General features: G+C 28.1%; 1 protein-coding gene across 3 annotated transcripts; it reads right to left on the bottom strand.

The window, feature by feature from the left end:
• On the bottom strand, positions 1-27,315 carry LOC122271530 (Yippee-like). Of its 3 annotated transcripts, XM_071181934.1 has the most exons (7): positions 26,932-27,305; positions 20,941-21,067; positions 20,721-20,823; positions 19,135-19,466; positions 11,446-11,489; positions 9,660-9,768; positions 1-6,550 (listed from the first exon to the last, which is right to left on the bottom strand). In XM_071181934.1, the coding sequence occupies exons 4-7, from the start codon at positions 19,234-19,236 to the stop codon at positions 6,461-6,463; spliced, it is 345 nt and encodes a 114-aa protein (XP_071038035.1). In that variant the 5' UTR covers positions 19,237-19,466; positions 20,721-20,823; positions 20,941-21,067; positions 26,932-27,305; the 3' UTR covers positions 1-6,460. The 3 variants fall into 3 exon arrangements, with proteins under 3 accessions (XP_071038035.1, XP_042909095.1, XP_042909097.1); XM_043053161.2 differs by lacking the exon at positions 20,941-21,067 and having other exon boundaries at positions 26,932-27,315; XM_043053163.2 differs by lacking the exons at positions 20,721-20,823; positions 20,941-21,067.

The following is a 27,315-nucleotide window of genomic DNA, read 5'->3' as shown; positions in this document are numbered from 1 at the left end:
TTGAAGCAAAATGGCTTTTATTTATTTAAACAAGGAAGACAAACACTTGTCCATGAGAAAGCATTTTTTCACACACCTAAGTATAATAAATAGAAACAAAGTACAGTATGCACAAAGGAGTCACGTGGACACTCTTCCTCAAATGGTGCTTACTCTTATATCACTGCTCAGATGAGACTATAAAGGGTAGTGTCCGGAACATATGGGGAGGAGGATGTGCTAGAATGGAAAACATAATTTGGAATAGTCCGCTATATTGTTAATATTCCAGACACACCCCTTCAATTTGACTAAAATAAGTTTATACCAAAAATATATTTCGATCGCTGAATCTGAATGAAATAACATATGTAGAGGCTGAAACTGTATATATATATATGTATATACTTTCTGGCTATCGTGAGATGTGTCCTGTCCTCGCTGGAAACAACCTGAGAACACATCTCCTGATGGCCAGTCAGTAGTTCCGTCAGGAAAACCAGAGATTGAAAGTAAACAAATATTGCAGAAGATACTGTTTTGTGAAAATAATTTATAAATATTATGCAATGGAATTAATTTTAAGCCTAACAATTGATATAATTCAATTAGGGGTCGGAAAAATCTGTTATTAACCCTTTTGACCTTAATTGGACATATACATCCCAAAGATTAAACTTTATTCCCTAATGGATAAACAGATCCCAATTTTGCATGTTTTTTTTTTAATGTTTTCCGAGTTTTTTAGGCATTAGGGAATAAAAATATAACTAAAGAAACTTGTCAGCACTCTCATAATCAAATTCTGTTTGTGAGCATGCAGTCAATCTCATTTTAATTTACATATTTTCTGAATTTTGAGGTAAGTAAAACTATATTTTTGCCGTATTTTGTGTCAAATAGTTGTTTGTTCTTATTAAGTAAAGATTGTGCCTATAAGTATCAGATTTAGAAATTTCATTTTTGGATTATTGTCCCAATCTACTTACAAGTGGGACAATATATCACATTAGTGATATAAATATTATAAGACAAAATTTTAGTTCTTCTTTTGATTACTTTATAATGGCAACTTCTGGTTTCTGCAACTTCTGGTAAGACAACTTCTAGTAAGAATAAATAATTCGATGCATTTATAACCATGCAATCAATTAGTATTTTTACAATATTCAAGATGATTTGGACATATTGTCCCAAGAGATTACGAGGAAAACTTTAAACTCATAGTATACTTATTTTAATAAGTCAGTATTAAATATATTGATAAGATTTTTTGTTGTCAAATTCCATTGATTTGGATAAAATTCATAGATTAAATTTTAACACTCCTTGTCTACAAATTTGATTACAATTAATTACTACATATTAAATCGGAGATTCTAAACAATAAAATAGCTTAATAAACTGAAAATTTGATTACAATCATTGATTCTAAAATTCATATCAATTGATTTATTTTTTCAGTTTCAAAATTTCTCCACTGTGGCAGAATTGCCGCGACATTGCCTCAAAACGTCACAGAGTTTTTGCAGAAATATTTTTCATTTGGAAAGAAAAAAATTTTGTTTTGAAAAAGAAAATTTCTTTTTATTCCCCTGCAGAATTTTTTTCTTCCAAAAATGTCTTTCTTAAGGAGAGAGAAAAGAAATAATCATGATTTTTCTACTCTGATTGGAGATTTTTAAAAACATCCGTAATGACTGGGTTCAGCTAGAATTTCAAATTAATAATATAAAATAAAAAAATCAGAAATCGCAAAAGTTTGTTCGCTCTAGAAGCGATGTTCTTTCTTTTTCTTTAAAGAACACCCTATTTTACTAACACTTATTTGAGTATCTCTTTTTTAAAGAATTCTCTTCCTGTGATAGGTTGTCTTTATTCTGGGAATTACTACACGGATTTCACGATTTTTAATTTATGTTCGAATTTTGATTTATTATTGTTTAATTTATTAACGAATTTTAATTTGTGCGATGACTTACAAAATTCGAAAGAGGAAATAATCAGTGCATTTTTCCGTCAACAAAATACGAGAATATCGCTGATAATATTAGAACTTAAAAAAAAATTACTTTCACAATTAAAATTTTTTTATTAATTTTTATTCTATACTCTCTTCAGTAAACACAACGTTTCTGTTACTTCAAATTAGTAATTGTTATAATTCAAAGTATCTTAAAGCAAAAAATATTAGCGCTAGGGAAGTTTGTCGCAGAAAGCCCAAAAACCCATTCTGCCACAGGGCTTTTCTCAAACTTAAATTTGTTTAGCTGCTGTTGATTAAGATATTGGACAATAAAATAAAAAAAACATAGCAGTTTTGTTTACAATCTCACTCCTTATTTCTCTGACACACTTTAGTGTAAGAAGTTATGAATCTCTTTCAACTCTTTTATAACAGGAACTAATAAATAACATAAAAAAAAGTATTTATAAGGAACCCCCATAGTAAATATAACAGATAACATTTATTTATTTATATTAATATATATGTAGTACATATTTACACATTGTCTCACTGTATTCTTATTTTAGAGGATTTTCGTTAAAATGTTCAATCAAAACATAAGAAGTGGTTTCTGTACAATATAGATACACTATTTAAATGTTGCCTGATTATTAAGTGATAATAATTCAGTCATTAAACGGGTAGTCAAGTATCATGAACAATATTGATTACAAACTTTAAATAATGATTCATTGCAAATTAAAATACTATCACTTAAGCACTGAACCATACAATAAAACATTACTTATTTAGACTCGTATTTATTTGAATGCTTACAACTATCAATCTTGAGCTTGGTTTAGGTTGCTTTTTCGCGAAGCATTCATTTTCTGTAGGTTATTTAGTAAAAAAAAAAAACAGAGCTTGGTAGGAAAAACTTTTGCAAAAATATGTCTAAAAAGCTCTGTAGTTTATCAGTTATTATACAATAGGTTATATTTGTTATCAAATTAAAAGCAGGCTTTAAAATGATTTTGTGACAGTTTTAACATACGTATATTTAGGCTTCAACTGAAAAAAAAGCAGTCGCTGTAGTTGTGGACGTAAAAAAAAAGGGGGGGAAAGTAAAGTTTAAGCAAGGAATGTCTTAATATGAGGTACAGTGCTTACAAAATTAAACTTTAGTTGTTCCAGAAGTATCTGCAAAAAAAAAAAAAAAANAAAAAAAAAAAAAAACAATTCATAGTTTAACAATATCTGCACATAACACTTTTTTTTCAGGTGAATTGCATATCATTCAATATTGGTGGCACCAGGCTTTTCTATCCAATTTTCATATGGAAAATATTACGTTTCAATAAATTTACTTGATGACACATAATTGTGATAATTCAATAATTGTTTATATTCAATTAATTTGCTTACTTAAATTTGATAATTTAATAAATTGAGCAGGATTGTGAAGTTTAAAATTATACAATAAGTAATGTTTTACAGCTCTTAAGTCCACGAAGGAATAAAAGTTATGAGTGTGTTAGTGACTAGTTTTGAAGGAAGATGGAGCAGCCAGCAATTGCATTCTAACGCAAGACTACTACTTTAATTTACAAAAGCACAACCCCAGCTGTACAACTATGTTGCATCAAAGAAAATTATGTGGCATAGCATCAAGCATGCATCATTTACTAAGGACATAAATAACAAAAAATTTAAAACTACAGTTGTTATGCAGTAAATTGTTTGAGGTAAAACCATAGTGAAGAATGCTTCCTTAAAGAAACATATCCAATCAACTTTTAATTTAATAAAGCACAACCTCAGCTGTATAGCTATATTTCATCAAAGAAAATTATGCTGCTTAGCAGCAAGCATGCATCCCTTACTAAGGACATAAATAAGAGCAGTAGCTATGCAGTAAAGTCTTATAGTGAAGAATGTTTCCTTGAAGAAACATATCCCCGATCATCTTCACACGACTGAGATAGGAGAGAACCAAATACTAAACCACCTCTATTGTGGGAACAAAACACTATCGTGAATACATTACCCTTTTTTTGTTTTAGATAGAAATTTATTTAATTTTGTAGTCATTTTGAGTGATTATCAGAATCAAAGTAAAGTAAATATCTAAACTATATAGATATTTATTTTATTTTACAGAAATTCTGAGTGATTATATTTTTTCTTTTTTTAAACTTCGTAGTAAATGTAAGTGACAAGTAATTAGTTTCAAGTAAATTGCTCTGAAGCAATAAGTTTCCTAAATTACTAATAATTTTTTTATAATTTGAAATCGACAATAAATAAAAAAAGTTTGTGGGAAAATGGGAAAGGCCTGGCACCCCTCTAACCTTCAGTCGCTATGTCAGCTTCAGCTATTATTAACATAAATAAACAGTCTAATGAAACTATGAATAGAAGAAATTAACACTTTTTAATAAACCAGCCATTTGTAAAATTAAGAAGTCACATAACTCACAAATGCTAAAAAAACAAAACATAATCACCTCATTTGATAAAAGAAACAAAATATTAAAAAAGTTATGTACAAATTACAAATGAATGATGACTGAGTGCATCCAAGTGATGATTTGTACAGCATGCAGTGCCAAGCTATAGACTCCTACCTGGTATCTTTGTGATTAGGTCACATTTAGTTTTAAAAAAAAATAAAAGCTCAATTATTACTGTAATTATTTCCTAAGAAACAGACTGTGCTCCACACCACAAACACTGAACCAATGCAAGCATTAACATTACAATATTCCATTAAATTACAGCTATTTAAACAGTACATGCTTCAACTAAAGATTATCCCTCGATTATAACAATTTGAAAAATTAATTATAAATAATAATTGTGGAAATTAAATGCAAAATTTGCGTTAACACACTATCTGCCATGTGATTGTTTTGAACACAACTCCAATTGCAAAATCAAATTCTTGCTCAGTGATACCAAATAATCATTATTAGCAATCCTAATAATGATTATTTTAATTAATTATCATAATCAGTGATTTATTAGTAAGAAACTACTAGCTTACATAATAAAATTGGTTTCTAATTGTTTGAAATTTAATTAATTTTCAATGTAAAATTTAATTTCTAATATAATTCCAATTGCAAGATCAAATTCTTGCTCAGTGATACAAACTATTCATTATTAGGGATAATAATAATGATTATTTGAAGTAATAATCATAATCTGTGATTTTTTAGTAAGAAACTACAAACTTCCATAAAATAATTAACTTTTAATTGTTTAATATTTAATTAATTTCACCTCCACACACCTCTGATTTAAGAAAACGAATTCTTACAATAGGAAAAAAAGTCAGTTACAATACTTATTGTAAAAATAATGGAAAAAAACTCCTGCTAGTAATATCAAATAAAATCGGGGATTAGTAAGAAATTACGAACTCTTTTGTATAATAACTTACTTTCTAATTTCTCAAATTTAATTCATTGCACTACACATGCTTTTGATATAAAACAAAAATCTTAAAATGATAATTCAAGTTAATTACAACAATAAAATTTTATATTTGAGGCCATAAGAATAAAAAAATAATCAATAATTAAGTACAAAAGTACATATTTTTTATAATTATTTTACTTTTTCAATTCTCTGAATTGACTTATTTTATTTGGGTTTAATTTTGTTTTGACAACTTCACACCTGATGTTAGTGATAAAAAAAAACATAAAAATTAAATGAAATCATAAAAATAAATTTTCTATTCAAATTCAAACTATATGAAATAACTGGAATGTAATACCGAAAAAGAGATGAAAACTACATTTCATATGACTTTTAATACGAAACATACAATAATTAAGCTCATTACTTTCCTTTAAAAAAAAGTAAACAGAAAGAAAGAGAAGCGCGAGTTGTGATAAAAGATATTCTAAAATAATTATTACACTGAATAATTGAAACAAAATCAATAGATTCAAATAGCATATCATGCTCTTATCTAAACCAACCACAGCAGACATTTTTTTCAAATCATACTAATTAATCATTGTAGATAATATGATTGATTTTATATCTAAATTTACTTATAAAGAAAATTTTTCATAATTAAATTTAATAATTTTGAGGAGGAAATATTAGTTTTGCCACTGAATTTCCCATAGCGTAACACGATTCCGTCATGGCAAATAACGTGTTAACAATTGTCTAATTTCCTAGGAAAACAATAGAGAAAAATTTGATTAGAAGGCATATATCATCATCACAAAAAACTGACAAGCAATTATCATATACGTGAGGATATAAAACATCAAGATATAGAAATCATGACACATAGATTATAGTTCCAGCAGGTAGAGTTCTCCATATGAATAATGCGAATGATGAGTGAATAAAATGATTTCATATTTTTGTAAACAGAGTTGTGAGCACTGCCGCTATATATGTTCAAGCTTCATTGGATGCAATTAAAGGTTTCACTGCAGAAAACGGTGCCTGCACAGTTTGTGCAATGAAAACAAATGATGAGCACGCTCACAACCGGAAGTGGGGTTAATCCCAACCGTTCTCCTTTATCATATGAGCTAGCTCAATGATAAACTTCCCTTCTTTGTATTTTTGGCTGGATTCAAAGGCATGTTCCTGTAACACAAAAAGATAAATAAATAAATAGGAAGGAACCTTCATCTATCAATAGGTAGCTCAAGATTGAATCGAATTAGCACGTCTTACATAACACTGAATTGATATTTAATAATCCTAGTGGTAGTTATGCCAAAGAAATATTCATGTCATAGCAGTTTCAGTAAAAAAGCTAAACTCACAAGGTAACAAAACTTTAGAAATAGGTTTTAAACTAATATAAAAATTAGAATTTAAGGGAATAAATAATACAGTGAAACCTCTCAGGAGCAACCACTTTCTGTTCCAGGGTAAAATGGTTGTTAATGGAGGTTTGTCATTCTTAGGAGTTTGACTTCAAAATGTCATCGAAAGTACACGATTTCAGGTAATCGGTTTTAGTTTTAATCAGTGTCATTTTCCTGGTGCGGAGATGCCACTTATGTTGGCATCATGAAAACTGCATCGATGATTAAAATTTAGCGCCAATAGAAATGATTCCTATTTACATAATTAAGAGGGGGGAAATTTATCAATTGAATGATGGAACAATTTTAAAATAAAAAAAATAATTTTTTTGTTTAAGTTTGTATTTAATTATACATTAAATTAGTTAGCTTTAAAAGATGAGAAGTTTGTTTGTTTGGCTCAGTTTTTTTCTAAAATAACCCTTTTTTCTAATTTAACTTTTACCTCTAAAAATAAATTATTGACAGCATTATCTTTAGTGTAACATAAGGTTGTAGATCCCTTTCAGAGTTCGTCAAAAAGTGATCTCTGAATTATAGCCTCACACACATATTTTGAATACATTTTAATCTACCTATTTGTTTAGTTAATATTTTTTGTTTTGATATTTTTTTGCTTTTCCTTATTTGACTTTTTCAGATTTGGTGCATATAGAGGTTTTACCCAGTCGCTGGCAGAGGTTTTATTGGTCTCTCCTAAAGGTTTTCTTCAACACAAAGTCTATGGAAAAAATTCTGCGCTTCTCAAAAATGGTCGCTATGCAGAAATGATCTTTCCTGAAGGTCTTACAGTATTAAATAAAATATAAAATGAAATATAATTTTCTTTTATAAACATTTTTAACTAATTAAATTCAAAATATCAAAACTTTTTACCACGAGCCAATTGAAGATTTCATTTTCTTTTGAAAATTGAAACTTGGTGTGATATTTTAATTTATAAGGTTTCTCAGTAGTTTTGGATGTAACTAAACACTAAAAAAATTCAATTTAAGAATAACCCCTCAGTTTACATTTTTTTTACTTATTAATTCTTAGTACATTGATTTGTTAATTAGACTTAAAGCATTTCAAATGAACTGAATAAAAAGATTAATTCAAATTTTTTGAAACTTATCTCCATCATACAAGTCTTGCTTTATCTTCTAAAAATAGTAAATAAGTATATGACCCATAAGTTCATGATAAGAAAATTTCCCTTTTTTCATTCATATAAAATATTAATAATCATAAAAATCCAGAAACAAAAGAGAATAGGGTAGTAACGATACTTCAATCGCTTTTGAACCATTTGTAGATGGTCCCTTTGACCAACACATAAAAATTTTGCAATTTTAGAATTAAGTTTATGGTGGAAATCAGCTGAAAAAAGGAGGAATTCAATGGGTAAGTGCCATGAATGTAATTCAAAAAGTGAGATATCTAATTAGGGAGTATTCCATATCAACTATATTCCATATTCACTTCATTTTTACTATGAAAATGCCAAGAATTTAAAAAAAAAAGTTTCTAAAAGCATTAAATTCGGAGTACGAAACATGTGGTCCATGGATCATCTGCAGTCAATTTCTGAGAACCGCAATTCCCCTCCATCTTGCAAAAAAAAAATTTTTTTTTTAAATAATTGATTTCAATAATTCAAAATTTATTTGATAGTATTTATTAGAAAGGCTTATGTAACTAAAACATGTTCAAAAAAATATCAAAACTCATGCTCAAAAAATTAAAAATGGTAAACCTGGTTCAATTTAAAAATAGAGCAATGTTTCTCTAAATAAAAAAATATTTAATGTATATTTTGTAAATAATTGTAATTTGTAAATAATTCGCTCGACTGTTTCTTTTTTAACATAAAACAAATCAAGATTGCTAATATTACACTAATAAATAATTATGCTACTTCCAATTGATATAAAATTGAATATCTTTTTCACCCTATTCCCTACAAAAAAAAATTTTTTTTGCACATGTAAATAAAAAAAGTTCTAAATAGAAATGCAAAATTATGTTTTCTCAGAAAATTGCCGAACAATTGAAAAGAAATTAACAACTCAAAAATTGTATAATATTAAAACAGTTTTTAACTCTCAAGAGCTAGTTCTGGTACTCAAGAGTAAGAAAATTGTATAAAATGGTATAACAAACTTAGTAGGATAAAAAATTTTTATAGTCTTAGCCTCAATTCATTTTCATAAAATAAACACTTCAAGTTTTTGATAAAAATCTATTAGGAAATTTTAATTATAAATGAGAATGAAATATTTCGGGTAATATACCTTTTAAATAAAATAAAAAAACGCTTGTAAATAGTGGAACAACGGAAAAGAATAAAAATGACAAATCGGACGGCAATAATTAGTAAATAAGAGTTTTAGTACAATTGGTTTAATAATAAATAAAGAATAAAATATTTAATGCCATTGATTTTAACATAATTGAGATTTAAGTTTATCAATATGGTTTAAGTACTTGAAGCTGATGATAGTCTATTAAATTTAAAGCAATTTTCTAAAAAGTTTGAATTAACTCTAAATTAGATCTCATTAACTTATTTTCAATATAATTTTTTACACGAAACAGTTATAGAGTTAAATATTTAAAAATTACACATTTATATTCATTTAAAGCAATGCAAATTTTCAGTATCAAATGAACACAAATAAAAAAAATTTTAATGAGACAAATTGAATATTTTTTTTTATTTGGTTATGGTCAAACTATAAGTGTTTACAGAAATAATGGAAAATGGAATTATTAAAGAGAATTTTAAAAGAATTGTTCGTTATTTTCCGCATCGGTCTAAATCACCTTCGTTTTAAAGTATAAGATAAATAGGCTAATGGCTACTAAAGTGACATAATTATAAATAAAAGAGAACTCACATATTTCCACCCGAGTGTCGTCTTGCAACACTCGCAGTATATGTCAGCAACTGCATGAAGGCCAGTCAGCAGTACCCTCTCTTCCGCAGGTCCGCAACCCACGTTCACCCTGCAAACATCAATAAGGTCACTCTTTTTATACTTGCTAAGCATCTTATTTTGACATTCAGTAAAAGTTTTAAAAAAATACACAAATAAAGTATAAAAAATTTTCAAATATATACTATAATCTTAAAATAAAAACTAGCATACACTAAATTTTGAAATAGGTACTACTTAAAATAATGACAAATATCCTACAAATGACACAAAAAAAAATGTGATAATGAACACGCCGTTCACAAACTACAGATTTTCAGGAAGTAAAAGAATTTTCAACAAAACTTTAATACAAAAGAGTTCATAAATATTTTAAATCTGTTAAATATGCACACACTCACAGCCCTAAAACATCCAAACAGAGTAAAGGACTGATCTAGCGCACCAAAAATTAATTATTAAATCATAACAGTTAATGTTTTTAGTAATAATTATTTAATATAATGATTATTCATTAACAGTGAAAAATTTTTGATTTAAGTAAAATGAATTAAGACAATTAATTTTAATTCAACTTTTGCTAACATTTCAGGTACTTATTTTAAAATTCAGCAGTGATATGGACAGAGAATTGATACTGTAGAAAGCTAAGCATATAAGGCACTATCAAAAATAATTCATAACAAGACCTCCTGATCACAACTTACAGTTTATTTCGACATCAACCCCCCTCACCCTTCAAAAAAACATGTTGACTTACATTGTTATTTTACCTGTACTATTAAGAATACGACTTGTGATATTTATTATTCGATATGCAAATTCATTTAATACTGGCTAAAAACATTTTTTAAAAATGAAAACAACATTTAAATCATGGCAACCCTTACATTTTATTTACATCATGATATCAATTTCATTGAATTATTGTATGGCTCAAGACTAGTTAGAATTAATGAGGTACAAAAAAATCTGATGAATGTTAAATTAAAAAAACGCAAAATAATATGCAAATTTCAATAATATAAATTTTCTGAGCGGTAATGATTCAGGGGATAGAGTGTTTGTGATAGAGTGAGGTAAACCAGGCTCGAACTCCAGCGATGGCATTCGGTTAAAAGATTATGTAACTATATCATGGTATAAATGTGTACCAGATTTTCTAAGGGAACTTAAATAACTTAGAAAAGATCAACAATGTCTCAATTTCTTTTAAATAGCAATAGATAGAAAGAACTGAAATGCATGCAGCTGAATGTAAAGAAGTTAAGACAAATCAAACATTCATTATTAAAAAAAAAAACTTAGAGATAATGTAACAGTACAAAATTTAAAACTGATATTTTATTATAACAATTCCAGTCAATAGCAGCAACTAATTTTGTTAATTATCTTATTTAATAAGTTAGCTTTTTTTTACATTATCTTTTTAAATGCATTTCTTTTTATGAATGGTAATGAGATGTGATGAAAACAAATTTTTAAGTTCACCAGGGTCAAGTAAATAACAAATTTTGAGGTACCTTTTAATAGATGAAGGTTGGCTTTGGTGAAAGCTCATTCCCCCAAGGGTGAAAAAAATATTTAAAAATAAAATCTAACATCATTTACGGATGAACCTTGACACAAAATTAAAAGAGGTATCAAAATTGTAGACATTGAACCCTTATTTCGATACTAGCAGAAAAAACAAACCCTCTTTGGAATTTACTATCTTTTAACAGAATAAAGGCTAGAAAATACTCACACAGAATTGAAGAGATAAGCACGACCTTGGCTTCCTTGGAATGACTAAAACAAAACATATAAACATATTCAAAATATTACCTTACATACAAAACATATTCAAAATATTACTTTACATAGAAAACATATTCAAAATATTACATTAACTACAAATACAAAACATAAAAACACAAGTTTTATAAGATTAAAACTGCATTTCCCAAAAGTGAGCCATAATTTGAAAAATTAACTAAAGAAGAAACAGGATACAAAGTTGCAAAGTTTTGCTAAGTTCTAATCAGGAAACCAGAAAAAATTCACGAGATTTTACGAAATATAAATTTTATGATAATTGTTGCATAATGTACTAAACATTTTAAACATAGGGAATTTTAGGGATTTTTAAAGTCATCAAAGTAGAAAAACTGCAATATTTTTCAGTTATGATTGATATTAAACATACTTGAAATGTTACGTATTACGTTTACTGATAATATTGAATATTAATAGGCATTTAAATCATCGAAGATAGTTAAAATATTTTTTTAATTAATTTAAAAAGAAAGTTCTCCATAAAAATAAATTGAATATTTTAGGACAGAAAAACTTTTGAACTGATTTCTATAAATGAGGTTCGCTTCATTATGTAAATAATACTTTCTTAGGGAATTTTCTAAAATGAACAAAAACCAAGAGAATTTTAAGTAAACAAGTAACCCAGGAGAAATTGGCAAAATCCAGAAGTTTACTGGAAAATGCAGTAGAGTTAGCAGCTATAGTATAAAAATATAGTGTTAAAGTCTGACCACAGATGGCACTGCTTACAAAACTAAATAGTATAACATTTTCTTCTGCATGTCAGATCATTCTAGTTCAAGTATTTAATTTTTGAGAGAAAGACATTTATTGATTCATATGAAATAAAATTTTAAGTCTTGAATTTTGTGGTATTAAATTTAATTACAGAAACATTTATTTACGAGTCATTAAATTTGTAAGGGATAAAAATAAATGTATAATTTAAAAATGGATAAGAATGAAAATAGTATTTTGTAGTCAAGTTTAAAAAATTCTGAATATATGTAATTTTTGTGCCATAAATACCACATTTTTTTAAAAAATAAAAGTATCCATATATTTCCTTCAAATTTTTTATGAATTTAACTGAATGTGATAAATGTAAAAAAATAAAAGGGAAAAATATTGAACAGTCTACAAAAGTATACTAAAACAAATAGATGATTATCGATTAAATATTTAACTTTCAACTTTGCTTTTACAAAATTAAAACAGTGAGAATAGTGACTTTGTTTACAACAATATCACCTCCCAAATAAGAATATTGACACAATCAAACTCAGAAGAACAAACAATATTCTGATTTTAAAAATTCATATCAAATCAGTGAAAGTCATAAGGGTGAATATAAATAAATAAACTAGCAAAATTGAAGGAAGAAACACCACTGGTAAAGGTTTTTAAATTGTTAAATGAAAATATTTGAATAAATAAAAAATAATGGTTCAATATTTGAAGAGCTCTCTGCAATTCTAAGTTTTAGATTTAATTTTTATGTTGAATTTTCCAGATAGTTCATTTTCCGTTCTTGTTGGAGGAAACAAAAGTACAAGGGGATGAGAGAAAATTCTGATAGGATCAATAACTGGCTCAACCCACAACATCGATTATTTCCCTAAATTTTAAATTGAAGGACTTGAAATTAATCTTAATATAGTATTTTTACCATTAAATAAAATAAAAAAACAGAAATAGAGATTTTTTGTGGAGAACTTAAAAATATTTTGAATGTGAGAATTTTTTCCCCTCATACAGGGTCTAAAACGAAACTTAGAAGGAGACGGGCACGGGCGTAACGTGAAAGCACACTTTTTGTTTTTAGAAGATAGTTAGTTCATTTTAAGTTTTATACATAGAGTTACATATAAATGTGTATATATACATAACACTTAAAATGAACAAAACGGTTTTATAAAAATAAAAAGTGTGCTACCCCCTCACACTATGCCTATAGAGAGAAGTATTTAAAAATAGTATGTTGTGCAGCAAATGTTTTAAAGTAAATCAATGTTTTAAAGCGAGTATATAGCATTTTAAAATTTCTACACAAAAAATTCTTTTTTGTTTATTATTCAGGCATCTAAAAAATTTATTAGAGAAATTTTGAATTCAAAAATTTGTCAAAAAATGCCTAATCAGAGCACCATAATGCAGGTAGCAAATTCAAACAGGTCGTAGCAATTGATCATTGATTTCTAAAAGGAGTTTTCAGCAAATGTCAATAAAATTCATAAACATTCAAAACTTTATTTGTGATGATGCTGATTATTATTTCGATGCTGCTGTGCAAAACTATAAACACACTACATATTTAAGGTAATAAAATAAACAACGTTTTAAACTAAGTTTTGCACACAAACGAATAATATTAGATATAGACAACATAATAATAATCCTGATAAGTATATGTGTCAAGCAATTTGGATAAAAAAATAAATTACATAACTTTTTCCATATGGAACTGCAGAGGAAAATTCAATACCTTGCAGATAAAAAAAAACATTTAACATACTATAAGAATGCTTAAATATACCTAACAAAGACTAGTAAAAAGAAGGTACATAAGCAAACATAACAACTAATATTTACAGAGATTTATCGATATAATCATCTACTTATATAAATTAACTCTAAAAATTGGGATAATTTTGAATAACATGTTTGATTTTTACGGAAATAGAGTTGGTCCAGATCCTAACATCCTACTAAAACTATCAAGGGTGATGATAATAAAAAATATATTGATGCATACATGCACTCCTTCTTGACAGCCCTCAGTGGGCTAGAGCCTTCCCTAGAACCTTTTTCCATTCTGCTCTCTACTTAGCGATTGTTCTTCTGTCAGTAATTCTTAAAATTCTGAAATCCTTTTCCACACAGTCAAGCCATCTCATCTTAGGCCTAACTCTAGTTCCCATTGGTTTGTAATTGAAGATCTTAATTGTCAAGGAAGAAGGGTCCATTCCACAAGATGTAACCTGCATGTTTTAAGCTACTTATTTCGGTGTATTTGTTGATATCAGCTTCCTTGAATAGACTATACAGTTCAAAATTATGTAATTGTCTCCATAAGCCATACACATTTAGAACGCCGAAAATATTTCTCAAGGCTGTTTTCTCAAAAACAGCAAGCAGGTCTGCTCGCGATTTAGTTAAAGACCATATTTCGGATCCATGAGTTAAGACAGGTTGAATGATTCTTTTATATAACATTATTTCGGTTTGTGTTTATTTAATTTTGACTTCAGAAATGTTTAGAAAGCCATGAACCACATATGCAGTGCTCTCTCAAGTGTTTTTAGAAAGGCAGCTCGCACTGCCTGCCTTTTGATCCCTATAAATGCACCCTTTTTGTAAAAATAAGTCACTATCCCTTAAAAACACTGCCTTTTTATTCATATTCCATTTTGAAAAAATTTATTTGCAGTTTAAATAATAATTACACACTGGTAAAATTATCTGGGTTTATTGGTTTAATTCTGATAACTATTACTAATAGTATTTACTTTGTTCAGATTATTCTCAATTCTTAAAATTCTATAAGTATCTCTTTTTTTTCGCGGAGGGTGTATAAATAAATTTTTAACGGCTTTAAATTTCGTAATTAGTCTTTAATTAAATACCTTTTTTAAAAAATGCATTTTTATATGTTTATTTTCTCATAATTTTCAGTTTAAATTATAGAAAAAAGCTTTCAAGTTCTTCATAATTAATCCTTTATATTAGTTAACACTTTTTCTGAAAAAAATTTATGCACAGAGATTGTCTTTTAGCATGTCTTTAATTTTTTCATAAACTACAACATTTTCTCCCATTTTAATAATGAGAGAAAAGTATTTTCAGAAATATACACATAAAATAGTATAAGAGGGTAATTTAAAAATTGTTGAGGATCAAATTCAGTTATAATATAATATTACACATTTTGATAAATTTTTAGGGTGGTAATTGAGTGCCATTTCAAAACTCAAAGTGCCCTTATCTGACAGGCCTGCCTATTTTTTATTCCTAGTGAGAACTCTGCATATGTACTATCTCATCAGAATTTAGATTAGAGAGCTGATGATGATAGAAAGCATTTTTTCCTTAATTCAAATACCCATTCATGCAGGAAACCGTGTAGGGGGTCTGAATCTGTTAGGAACACTGCAATAGAGATGAGGCAGGATCGGACTTACGATAAAATTTTCAGAAATTACTATGAATAAAGTAAAATTTGTAAGGTATAAAAAAATTAAGTGATCTGATGCTTCGGTTTAATGTTTTTTTTTGTGCACTCATATTTAAATGACATCTTAGATTTTGTTAATTTTTTTACTTTAACCGATTACTTTAAGTCGATTCAGTCTTTTTCTTCACTTTTTATTTTACGGGTTAGTGATAAAAAGACAATTTCATGATTAATTTCCTTGTTTAGACATCAAAGGCCATGTGGCGAGAATTCGGCCTTTATCCTGCTGACATCTCGGGCAAGGATAAGAATTCTTCGAGCTTTGGCAGGCACAAATCTACAATAGTTAGCCCAAACTTATCTGCGCAACATTTCAAACCTTTAAGACAGAGTAATTAAATAAGACTTTAAGCGCAGAGAATGGAACCTCAGCTCAAGCTGTGGTAAGTGAAAATCGGCTGCCTTATTAGAATTGGAAAGAATAACAGAAAGAGGACAAACTAAAATATTAATGAAGACACAAAACAATTTCCACTGAATAATTTGCCTAGTCACATCAGATTCCTTTTTAATATAATCTAAAGAACAAACTTAGCCAGCTAAAAAAACTTTAAATTGTTGCCAACAAAAAAATAATGTTTTCAAGGCATTAGACAGTATGCAAAGAGAATTTTCTATACTGCAAGCTCAATTCACAGATGTGTGAGTCAGCCCGAACCTTTTCATTAAACCAACAAATCAGCTGTGGGTAAAAGTTCTATGTGAATGTGTAGAAAGGGTATTAAATAAAAAATCAAATTAACTTTAGTTAATAAGGGCATGGTTGGAAATTCAAGGTTGGTTTTTGCAATGGATAAAACAAACAGGTAAAAAATTTTGCAAAAACCTATAAAATTTAATTTGCGTGTAGTTGAAAATGTTATAATTCATATTTTAAATTCATATTCATATATACTTCATATTCATATTCATAATTCATATGTTAAAGATCAAATATTAAATAAATTTTTTTATACAATTTAATATATGTTGAAATAAAACTAAATTTAAACCACTACGTGGTAAATAAAGATGTGCAGGATGATCCATCGTTGCAAAGTTGTTTTAAAGACGTTCTAATAATAGAGAAAAAGAACTTCATTCAAAAAATAAAACATGTCATTATTTCATTTCCTTTCATAAAATTATGTTATATGAAACTTAAATTTAACCCCTCGACATATGAAGACCTCTGGGAGACATCATTTGTTTCTTATTTCAAAACAATAATTGACGTGTCTCAGACGTCTTCAACAACATAACATTGCGAGTTGTTGTTGTTTACAGTGCAATCATAATTTCTATATCAAGAAATGATATGTCAAGGGGTTAAATAAAAAGATCACTAGAAATACAGCTTTCACACAATGCTTTCTTTCTTATAAATGATGTTTTTCTTAAATTTAGTCAATTGTTTGTTTTTTGCTTGTTTTTTCTAAAAAAGTTTTTTTCTAATTTAACTTTCAACTCTAAAAGTAAATAATTTAGTGCACTCTGACAGCAACATGAGGGTGTATCATCAAAAAGAGCTCCTTAAACAAGAGCCTCAAACACGGATTTTTCGAAACATTTACTTGAATAATGTTAAATAAATAATTCTTTTTAAATTACGTAATCCAGTTGCTCTTTCAATCATTAATGATATAATGGAAATTAATTTTATTATTGCATTTATTGCACTCTAATTAAAAATTTTACCAACCATACTATGAATATTTTTACATAATATTTTGTTCTAAAATATCTGAAAAATATTACTGTTTAGGGAATCATTGTTTACAAATAGGCTATTTTCAGGTAGTGACAACAAGAGGGAAAAAAACTGTCTCAGAAATGTTTACTTTTTTAGAGAAGGTACTAGACAAAAAGAACATAGCAGTTACGCTTAATGTTTAAAAATGAAATGCTAGAATTATAATTTATTTTTTAAATTAAAGTGAAGGAAAGATAACATGGTGCTAGAATAATAATTTTAGTTATTAATCTATTCAAACGAATAATTTTAATGGATATATTTAACTATATGTCAGTCTTTAACTACTTTAAAAATAAAGTGAAACAAAATATCTTTTTAAACAAGCTTTTAAAACCATTAGAATCAATCTCTAACAAAAGTATAATATTCTCATAGTAAAGGAATGATAACTGTGATTATTATTTGATTTTAATAAAATAAATTAACTACATAAATAACATAAGTGCCATTTTTTCACAATAGAGGGAATTAGAAAAAAAAGTATAAGCTGCTTCTGAAGGTTGTTTCTATACATAGAATTAAATTAACATCATTTGTTCTTTAACTATCTCATTAGAAGAAGTTAAAACACTAATCAACACAATTTCAGAAATTAAATTAACTTCATAAATTTAAATGAAGGAATGAGAATGTCATCTTGACACTTATCAAATTTGCTGATTCGTTTCCTTTAAATTTTAAATGCACTAAAGAACTTCCCCCGAAGTACAGAAATTTATTTTGTAGTTTTATCAGTACATGTTCTTAGAGAATGTATATTGTTTCGACCTAAATAATGATATAGATCTGAAACATTCTAAATCGCAACTTGAGGGGAAAATATGAATTATGAATTTCGAACTTTTTTGCTCAATGAAAAACCCATTTAAAAGCTTAAAAATTAACTGAATGCATCTGAACAAAAGTATAGATATTTCAGTAAGAAATAATGGTCATATGGGGGGGAGGAGGGTAAGAGAAGGAAAGAGATTTCATAGATTTAAAAATTGATAAAATAATATTTATTTCAAACAAAATTTGAAACTTATAAGATAATATAATAAAAACATTTTCAAACTACATATTGAACCAGTAACTTATTCATTTTCTGCAGAAAGAACCAAAATATCCTTCATTTACATAATTTCAGAGATACCAACTTGCTTCAGGCGACGGATAAATATTTTTGAGTGGTAGTCTTTAAATGCATGATTCTTTGTTTAGTAAATTTGATTTATAGAGTTTCTACTCACCACTACTTCTAAATAAATCAAAGGTTTATGAAAGCTGACAATTTATTACAATTAAGCCATGTTGAGCCTTTTAAAAAGTTGGCAAAATTTATCGAAAATCTGTTAATTTTAGTTTGTAGGTCTCTCTAATTCTAGTTTTCTGTAGTTACGGCATTAAATGATACAAATGTACTTAAAAAAAACTTGTATGCCTTATGATTTCAGGAGTAGGTTTTTAGGAGTCTTAACCACCTTTAGAAACCAAAAACAACCCAGAACAGAAGCTTTCAGACAAATGAGGTTCTTCCATTTGTTAAAATGTTTGAACAAGTTCATAAAACAAAATGTTGAAATAACAGAAAAAAAGAATTTTTTTTTTATATTTCAATTATATAATATACACTAATCTACGTAAATATAAAGCAATTCACAAATTAAAGAAACAAAATCTTATACCTTTGATATCAACTCGTCATGATTAGCAAGATGTGCTCTACAGTGTATGCAACTGTAAGTCCGATGGCAATTTGGTAAATAGGCTTGGAAAGTCTTCACCATGTCGTAAGAGTAGTGTCCTCCAATCTTATTACTAGTAGTACTAGTGTTGTAGCTTAATGTAACGCCCGCCAGCTTTAAAAGATTTTTGTCACTATGTTTATTAAAAATAATAAAAAAGTAAAATCTTCCCACACCTAACACAACACAGTCACAACCAAATATTCAAGCTCGTATGACCAGATAAAAAAAAGTAACAGGTGGATATATCTACATATCACTTAGTTCACAACCTAAAAAGAAAAAATTCAAAAATTTAGAAGAAATGTTGTATATACAGACATTTTTTGATAGACAAAAGTATGTTCAAAAATAAAGTAAGGTATGATCTCCTCTAATTGTATTATAGTAATTCATACTGACATAAGTTTAAACTATTTTTTCAACAAACTACCATCATTAAATTTTTTTTAAACCTGGGTATCATATAAAGCTTATTTAGTTCGTAATATTTCTCAAAGTAAGTGGAAACCCTGTATATAATAGTGTTTCTTCAAGAGTTTTATTTTATTTAGTAACCGTCGTTGAACAGCCAACCCAATTTTTTGGGTTTACGACTACTAATGTTCGACTCAGTAGCCTTGTAATTTTGAACACAATCCAGAAGACAAGGGAACTCCTGGATCAAGTATTGGGAAAAATTTGCCTTCGTGGAGAACCTTTTGATGGAACTAACCCGCATTTGCGTTTAGATGGAGAGGGAAAACCTGAAGCAAAGGGGATTCTAAAAGCATTATTCGTCTACTCCTGAGGACATTTTACATCAGGTGAGGTCAGTACGAGCCAGGTGCGGAATTCATATTGACCAGCCATCGCTGGGATTGATCCCGGTTCACCTCATTAGAAGGTGAACGCTCTATCCCTTAAGCCATCACGGTTGTCTTCAAAAGTTTAAAAAAATTTTAATTTAAGGAGGCTCCATAAAGTCAATACAAAGGATGGTGAATAGCTTCTCAAAAAATATGCAGGAAACAAAAGGCATATTTGGACAAATGTTTGCATGCTTGAACAATGCAAGTTTGTATTGTGTACCAACTGTATTATTTGTCCAAAGTACACAGTATGGAGTAATGAAAGGGATGATAAATTTCATTTACTTTTTACTTAGGACAGAAATGCACAAATTTTAAAACTTTTTTCTTTCAAATAACAGCATACCATTTATTAAAAAATAAATATAAGACTGAAACTTTTTACTGACAACTCTGCATTCTGAGATGCCATGGAATATACAACTTAGGGAACTCTTATTATGCTACAAAAGGAAATTCCAGTTTCAGAGGGGGGGGGGAAACCACATGCACAAACGATAAGAAAGATTAAATTATGAATTAGTTTCAAATGTATAGGCTAATAATTACAACCGTTTCAAACTGTTGATGTTTCTAATTATTTGTAAGGTCCTTCTATTAACACTAGGAGGACAATCATCAATTATTAAAAAACTGAAATAAAGAAAAATATTCATTTTAAAAATGTATAATTACATTGAAATTTGCATTCTGTTTGTCACTAATTCTTATAAAACTGCATCTTTCTCTTTAGGTTTTGAGAAAAGACTTGAATGAACACTTAAGACTTCCAATGAATCTGGAAAAAAAAAGACCCAATATTATTGTGACACAAATACAATTGATTTTTGTCGTATATAATCGATACCTGCGAAATTAAAAAGGCTTAAAACTAGAAGAAATGTGCACATTTTACCATCTATGACAGGGCAATTTCATCTTCCAGTATCTCCAAAGGATTATTTTCATTTTGTTCTTTTCTATATGTGATTGATATGCACTTAAATTCACATACAAGCATAATCCTTCTTTATATGTTAAAGCTGCAATGAAAAGCCAGATGATTTGTGGACCTCACATCAATAAAATACACAAAATGCTCTTTATAAATTATATGAGAATATTCATTTTTGATTATACATGATAGATGCTTACGCTGTAAGTGGCACTTTTGTTTTGAGTGAAAAATATTTTTGAAATAATGGTAAAAGAATCTCCTCATAGCATAAGAAAAGTAATTAAATTATAGCTTTATCACAGTTACATTATCATATGTAGTTGAGTGTTAAATCGAATGAAGGGTCCAAAGAATTGCTGGTCCAGAAACATAACAATGACACTCGTACCATCACAAGTGACCTCTATCATTAGTTCGAAATAATCCAAAATAGTAGAGAAATTTGAAGAACAAGAAAAAGTAATTATTGCTTAATTATAGTCATATCATATAGTTGAATGTCAAATCGTCTCCAAAGTGGTCCTAGTTTGTTGATCAAGGACCACTACAACTAATCTCCAACCACCAACAGTGATCTTTGTTTTTAGTTAAAAATAATCCAAATGATGGTATAGGAATCTCATAGCTTAAGAAAAAAAATTAAATAATTGCTTTATCATAGTTATATTGCTAAGTTGAGTATTAAATTGAATGCAGCAATTCAAAGTAATGATGGTTTGTTGAGCACTAAAATAATCAGTGGTCCATCGGAGCAGTAACTTAAGTAAAGGGATAGAATATTACTTTGTTTCGGGTCTGTGTTTTTCGGTTCGATATCAGAGGGTGGAATATGAAGCCAGAAACTGAGAATACATTGCAAAATGCAGCAGAATTTTACCAAATGCAGCTCAGCAGATGTACATGTGAACTAGTAAGAATTTCATCAAACATGCAAAATGATTGGCGGTTCCATAAGCTATTGGGCAAAGGAGAAGCCGAAATAAGTTGAATTAATTGTGCAAACGTTGAATAGAGCAATATGAAAGCATATTTTTGCATAATGCGTGACAAAAATCGACACGGTAAAGAAGAAAAAAAAATCTCACTTTGGAAAAGGGAAAATTAAGCAGTTTTTAAAAACACCCAATGAAAAAAAGCACCTTTAAGGGCTTTTAAAAAACGAACATCAAAAATAAGCACTTTTTAAAAACGCTACGCACCATGTTTTAATCATAGTTAAGCAACAAAAACATATAATTGAATTGAAGAGAAATAGAATGAAAGACCAGAATCAAACACTTCAACTACTTCCTCCACTGTTCTGGAAGAATAATCAGAGTAATTGTTATGAAACCCATTGCTAAGAAACTGAATTAATGCTTTTATCAAAACAAGCATATATAGAGTTCTTCCTAGGAACAAAGCAGGACAGGGCTCTTCCTTTTCGAAAAGGGCGATTTGGGTTTTGAAACGACACTCACTTAACACCGCTAAAATTTTTATATTACGTAAAAAAGTGTAATATTATGCAATAACTGAATTTTATATTAAACAATATTTAAATTACTCTTGCCAAAGGCAATCTCTGTATATAATTTTTTTCTCAAAAAAAGTATCAAAAAATGATTGTAAAAGTAACAAAAATGTAAACTATCAAAAAATGATAAACAACTTGAAAGCTTTCTTTCTTCCTTAGTTTAAACTGATAATTATGAGAAAATGAACATTTAAAAGTGCATTTAAGAAAAGAAAAAAAAAAAGGTATTCAATTAAAATATAGTTTAAAACTGAAAACCATTAAAAAATGTGTTNAGAATGAAAGACCAGAATCAAACACTTCAACTACTTCCTCAACTGTTCTGGAAGAATAATCAGAGTAATTGTTATGAAACCCATTGCTAAGAAACTGAATTAATGCTTTTATCAAAACAAGCATATATATACAGAGTTCTCCCTAAGAACAAAACAAGATAGGGCTCTTCCTTTTCGAAAAGGGCAATTTGGGTTTTGAAAGGACACTCGCTTAACACCGCTAAAATTGTTATATTACGTAAAAAAGTGTAATATTATGCAATAACTGAATTTTATATTAAACAATATTTAAATTACTCTTGCCAAAGGCAATCTCTGTATATATAATTTTTCTCTCAAAAAAAGTATCAAAAAATGATTGTAAAAGTATCAAAAATGTAAACTATCAAAAAATGATAAACAACTTGAAAGCTTCTTCCTTAGTTTAAACTGATAATTATGAGAAAATGAACATTTAAAAGTGCATTTGAGAAAAGAAAAAAAAAAGGTATTCAATTAAAATATAGTTTAAAACTGAAAACCATTAAAAAATTTGTTACCTCCCTCCCTGAAAAAAAGATATTTATAAAAATTTAACCAGTTGAGAATAATCCTAACAAAGTAAATATTTTTAATAGTAATGAGAATCAAACCTATTTCACCAGCGTGTAATTACTATTTAAATAAGGAATTAATTTTTTTCAAAATGGAATTAAAATGTGTGTCAGTGTTGAGTGGAATCAGTATTTTTTTATAATTACCAGCTTAATTATGCAAAAAGGGCTAAGAGGGCACATTTTTTGGGATCAAAAGGGGGGGGAGGCTATTAAAAATGCTTAGGGAGAACACTGATAGTTGAATTGAAGTGAGAAATTGATTGAGTATTTATTTCCTCATTCAAAAAGTCCTCTATTCAATTTTTAAAGATAAAAAACACAAAATGCTTAAATTAAATTCGTATTTAATTCCAGTTACTTACTTTTTGTTAAAACCAGAGGAGGGTAAAGATAGAAAAGCATTAAAAACCAGTTGCATGCAACATTTGACCATCATAACGATAAGCGATTTGTTCCATTAGATATCAACAAAGAATTTTATGCTAATGAATTTTAACAAATTAATAGTACTAAAAGCAATTAAACAAAATTCAATAAAAATTTGAAATTATTTATTAATGTTAAAAAAGTTAAAAATTCTGACACAACTAGGAAGTAAAGTAAGCACAATGCATTTTGGAAATGGTAAAAAGTTAGTGAAAAAGAATATCTTGAAATTGAATTTTGCCCATAAGTTTAAGGACGAGAAAAGTAGGGAATGAGAGACAAGTACCTATTTATTAAAATAATGGAGAGAAAAAAATCTAGGCTGTCAGTAAGTGATTTTAAATTTATTCAACTCTCTAGGGGTGTTTATAATTAATTGCAATTTTGTTCAAAAGTTATTTGAGAAGATAATTTATATAATAAAAAATAAGGTAGAAATGTCAACATAACTAAGAAATGTTATAAAAATAAAAGAATTTCTTCTAAGAATTCTGCCTACTAGTGACTTTGTAATTTCTTTTGCCTACTTATATCTCAAACGTATTCTTAAAATCCTAAACATTGACAATTGTGTAGTTTGATTGAAAATCTCAAAAAACCGTTAACTCATTCAAATAAATTGCAGTTTATACACATATTTTACATATGCATTTACTCTATATTCAATTTTCAAACCTGAATAGAATTGTAAATGTACATTAAGTTTTACTGCGCAATATTCTAAAACAATTATTTATAATCGAGCAAAGATATCAAAACGTTAACATCATTAGGATGACGAATACTGAATTAGAAGATAGATTATGTGGAGGACAGCTGAATACTCCATTATTTTGAATTTTAGTTCTGCAACTCAAACTATTAAACAGAATAGTAATAAAATTTCTGGCTAACATTAAGCACTTTATGATACACTAAATCCTAAATTATAATCAGGAATTATTAAAATGCAGTACTAGATGGATGATAATTTAAATACTGAACACAGAAAAACACAAAATCATTTTAAGCTCAAGAAAAGATTTTTTTTTTAACAGAAAGTGAAGAAAAAAAATCTTTTTTTTTTTCATTTATAAACAATTTGAAAAAAGACATCTCATTTATATTTGTAGCGTCTTGTTTATGAGTTATTTGTGAAAAGAAAGAAAATCTGAAATTATTATTTATGAAAACACAAAAAGAAGATTATTTAGAAGCTAAACACTACACCACATTTTTTAATTTTAGATCTAGAATTTATATTTTATAAACAGAAAAGGAAGTAAAGCAACTTGTTTAATAATCAGCAATTCGCTGTTCAAATTTATATCACATTGTTATCAAATCTAAGATGATGATGTCAGTAAACAATGTCCATTGTGAATCGAACAATGCCAGGCAAAAATTTTTTTCCAATTTTGGTAGCCCTTCTAATGAGCAGTGTTGGTGAAAACCTCAGATTTCCAACCAAAAAAGAGAGGAAAACTCAGTAGAGTAGCTAGATTTTTAAGCATGTAGTAATATACATTAAGGAAGAAATACATAACCATTAATAAATAACTTACTCATCACAAAAATAGAGAAAAAAATGATAAAATAATATGTAAGTAGCAATACATTGAGGAAGAAATACATAACCAAGTAAAAAAAAAAAAAAAAAGAGTTACATAATTAACAATTTCATGAAATTGAATCGATTTGTATGGCATTACTTAAAGAGATTTTTATTATTCTTAACATTCCAGATTTTTTTTGGTCAATAAATATACAAAAAACAAAAAAATTTCAGGTCAGCAGATTTCACACCTTAATTTAAATCAGTTTTACACATTAGATAGCTTTAATAGAAATAAATCTTATTCAAAAAAAGTAATCTGAATGAAAATTTTCTGGTAAATCAAAATTACCATTAAGTTATAAAATCAAAAGAACAAGATTGTCCCTTAACAACGTCCAACAAAGCCAAGCAATCAATCACTTATTTCTTCGTTTTCGATTTATAAATTGAATTAAAAATGAATCTAAACTTAAAAACAACACTCTACAAAATGATTTGTTTTGTATTCTCTAGTAAATCTCTGGCTCAATATTATCTTACATTTTGTTATTATATCTTGAAAACGCGATTGTCAGTACATTATGTCCAAGATATTGATCTACCTACCAACAATACCAGGCAAGCAATAGCCAATTTTGATTGCGTTTGTTAAGAGAATCAGACTTATGAAACACATTAAATGATTTTTGCAGTAATGAATTTGAACTTAATAAAGCTCTACGAAATGATCAGTATTGTCTGGTTAATCAACATTACCATAAATTTTGTTATAAAATCTAAAGAAGATATTGTTACTAAATAGTGTCCAATATTGATCTACTAACAATGCCAGGTAAACAATTTCCAATTTTGATTTTTTTTTAAAATAGTCTCGAGAAACATATTACATAGTTTGTACAGAAATGAATCGAAACTTAAAAATGTAACTCGCAGAAGTTCATGCATACTCTCTGATAAGAAAAAACAATTTAAAGGTATATTGTACAAATTTAAATTGCATATACAAACGGTTCATGCTTAAAGGTAAATTTCATCTTGTCCAAAATGACGCAATGTTCAATCAAAACAACGAAAATTTAAACCTGCGGTGTTGAAATTCTTTATTGATCTATAACAACGTATACATGAAACAGCCACGATATTTTATAAACACAAAAGAACAGTATCCCTTATTTAGTGTGTACTAAATCTTGCTATCGAAATAGATATTCTTAGAAATAGCTCCATTTTAAATAAATAGATTTATTGAACTGCTGTTTAAATAACGTATAATAACATCAGCAATGCGCAGAAAAAGCAAAAAAGGATCTAAACCACTCAGTTTGTTGTTGTTATTCAGGAAAGGTATAGCAACAACGACTTAGAAGATTTTGTGAATTATTTTATAAAATTATTTCATATAGAACTACCTTTTACACTTTTTTAAGTCAAAAGGACGTTAATAGGATAACAAATTAAAAAATTATCGAATATTCCGCGAAACGCGCAGTTCTGAAAGTATGGCTGCTGTGTTTGTTTACATGCGCGAAATTTATGCTCGCTGTGATCTTTTAAAATATAAATACACCTTACGTTAAAAAAACTGACTATGAAACTTACGGTACATGAAGAATTTATATCTTGAAATGACCATTCCAACTATTTCCTCTAAAATTATCAGATTCCTACCACGTCGAGTAAAATCCGCAATTATTCCGTCGAAATAGATGCAATGCAGACAAAATCGCACGAGGTAATAGTCTTGTAAAAGAAATAGCTCCCCAGAGCTATTAAATAATGATGAAAATAGAACTGAGAAGTCGTTGATTACAATAATCCGTTTTGTATAATGCTCTTTGTTTGGGTTCCGTACGGAGTCAAAGGATCATAGAAACGGTAGGTATCCGCGAAACAGCTGCTTTCACACCACAAGCAAAACATAACAATCTGAGCCTCTGCGCAGCTGATTTGGTGCCGAAACCCTCAGTTTCTAACGGACCAATC

This window comes from Parasteatoda tepidariorum, chromosome 6 (genome assembly GCF_043381705.1).
Source record: "Parasteatoda tepidariorum isolate YZ-2023 chromosome 6, CAS_Ptep_4.0, whole genome shotgun sequence".
NCBI lineage: Eukaryota > Metazoa > Arthropoda > Arachnida > Araneae > Theridiidae > Parasteatoda > Parasteatoda tepidariorum.
Note: the sequence above shows the minus strand (reverse complement) of the source record. Positions and strands in the feature narration are given on the sequence as shown.

Bases quoted from the DNA above. Each gene is read 5' to 3' on its own strand.
- LOC122271530 (XM_043053161.2), bottom strand. From the start codon at position 19,236: ATGGTGAAGACTTTCCAAGCCTATTTACCAAATTGCCATCGGACTTAC. The intron at 11,490-19,134 runs GTATAAGATTTT...GTTTTGTTTTAG, and splicing joins ATGACGAGTTGATATCAAAG to TCATTCCAAGGAAGCCAAGG. The intron at 9,769-11,445 runs GTGAGTATTTTC...TGATGTTTGCAG, and splicing joins GCTTATCTCTTCAATTCTGT to GGTGAACGTGGGTTGCGGAC.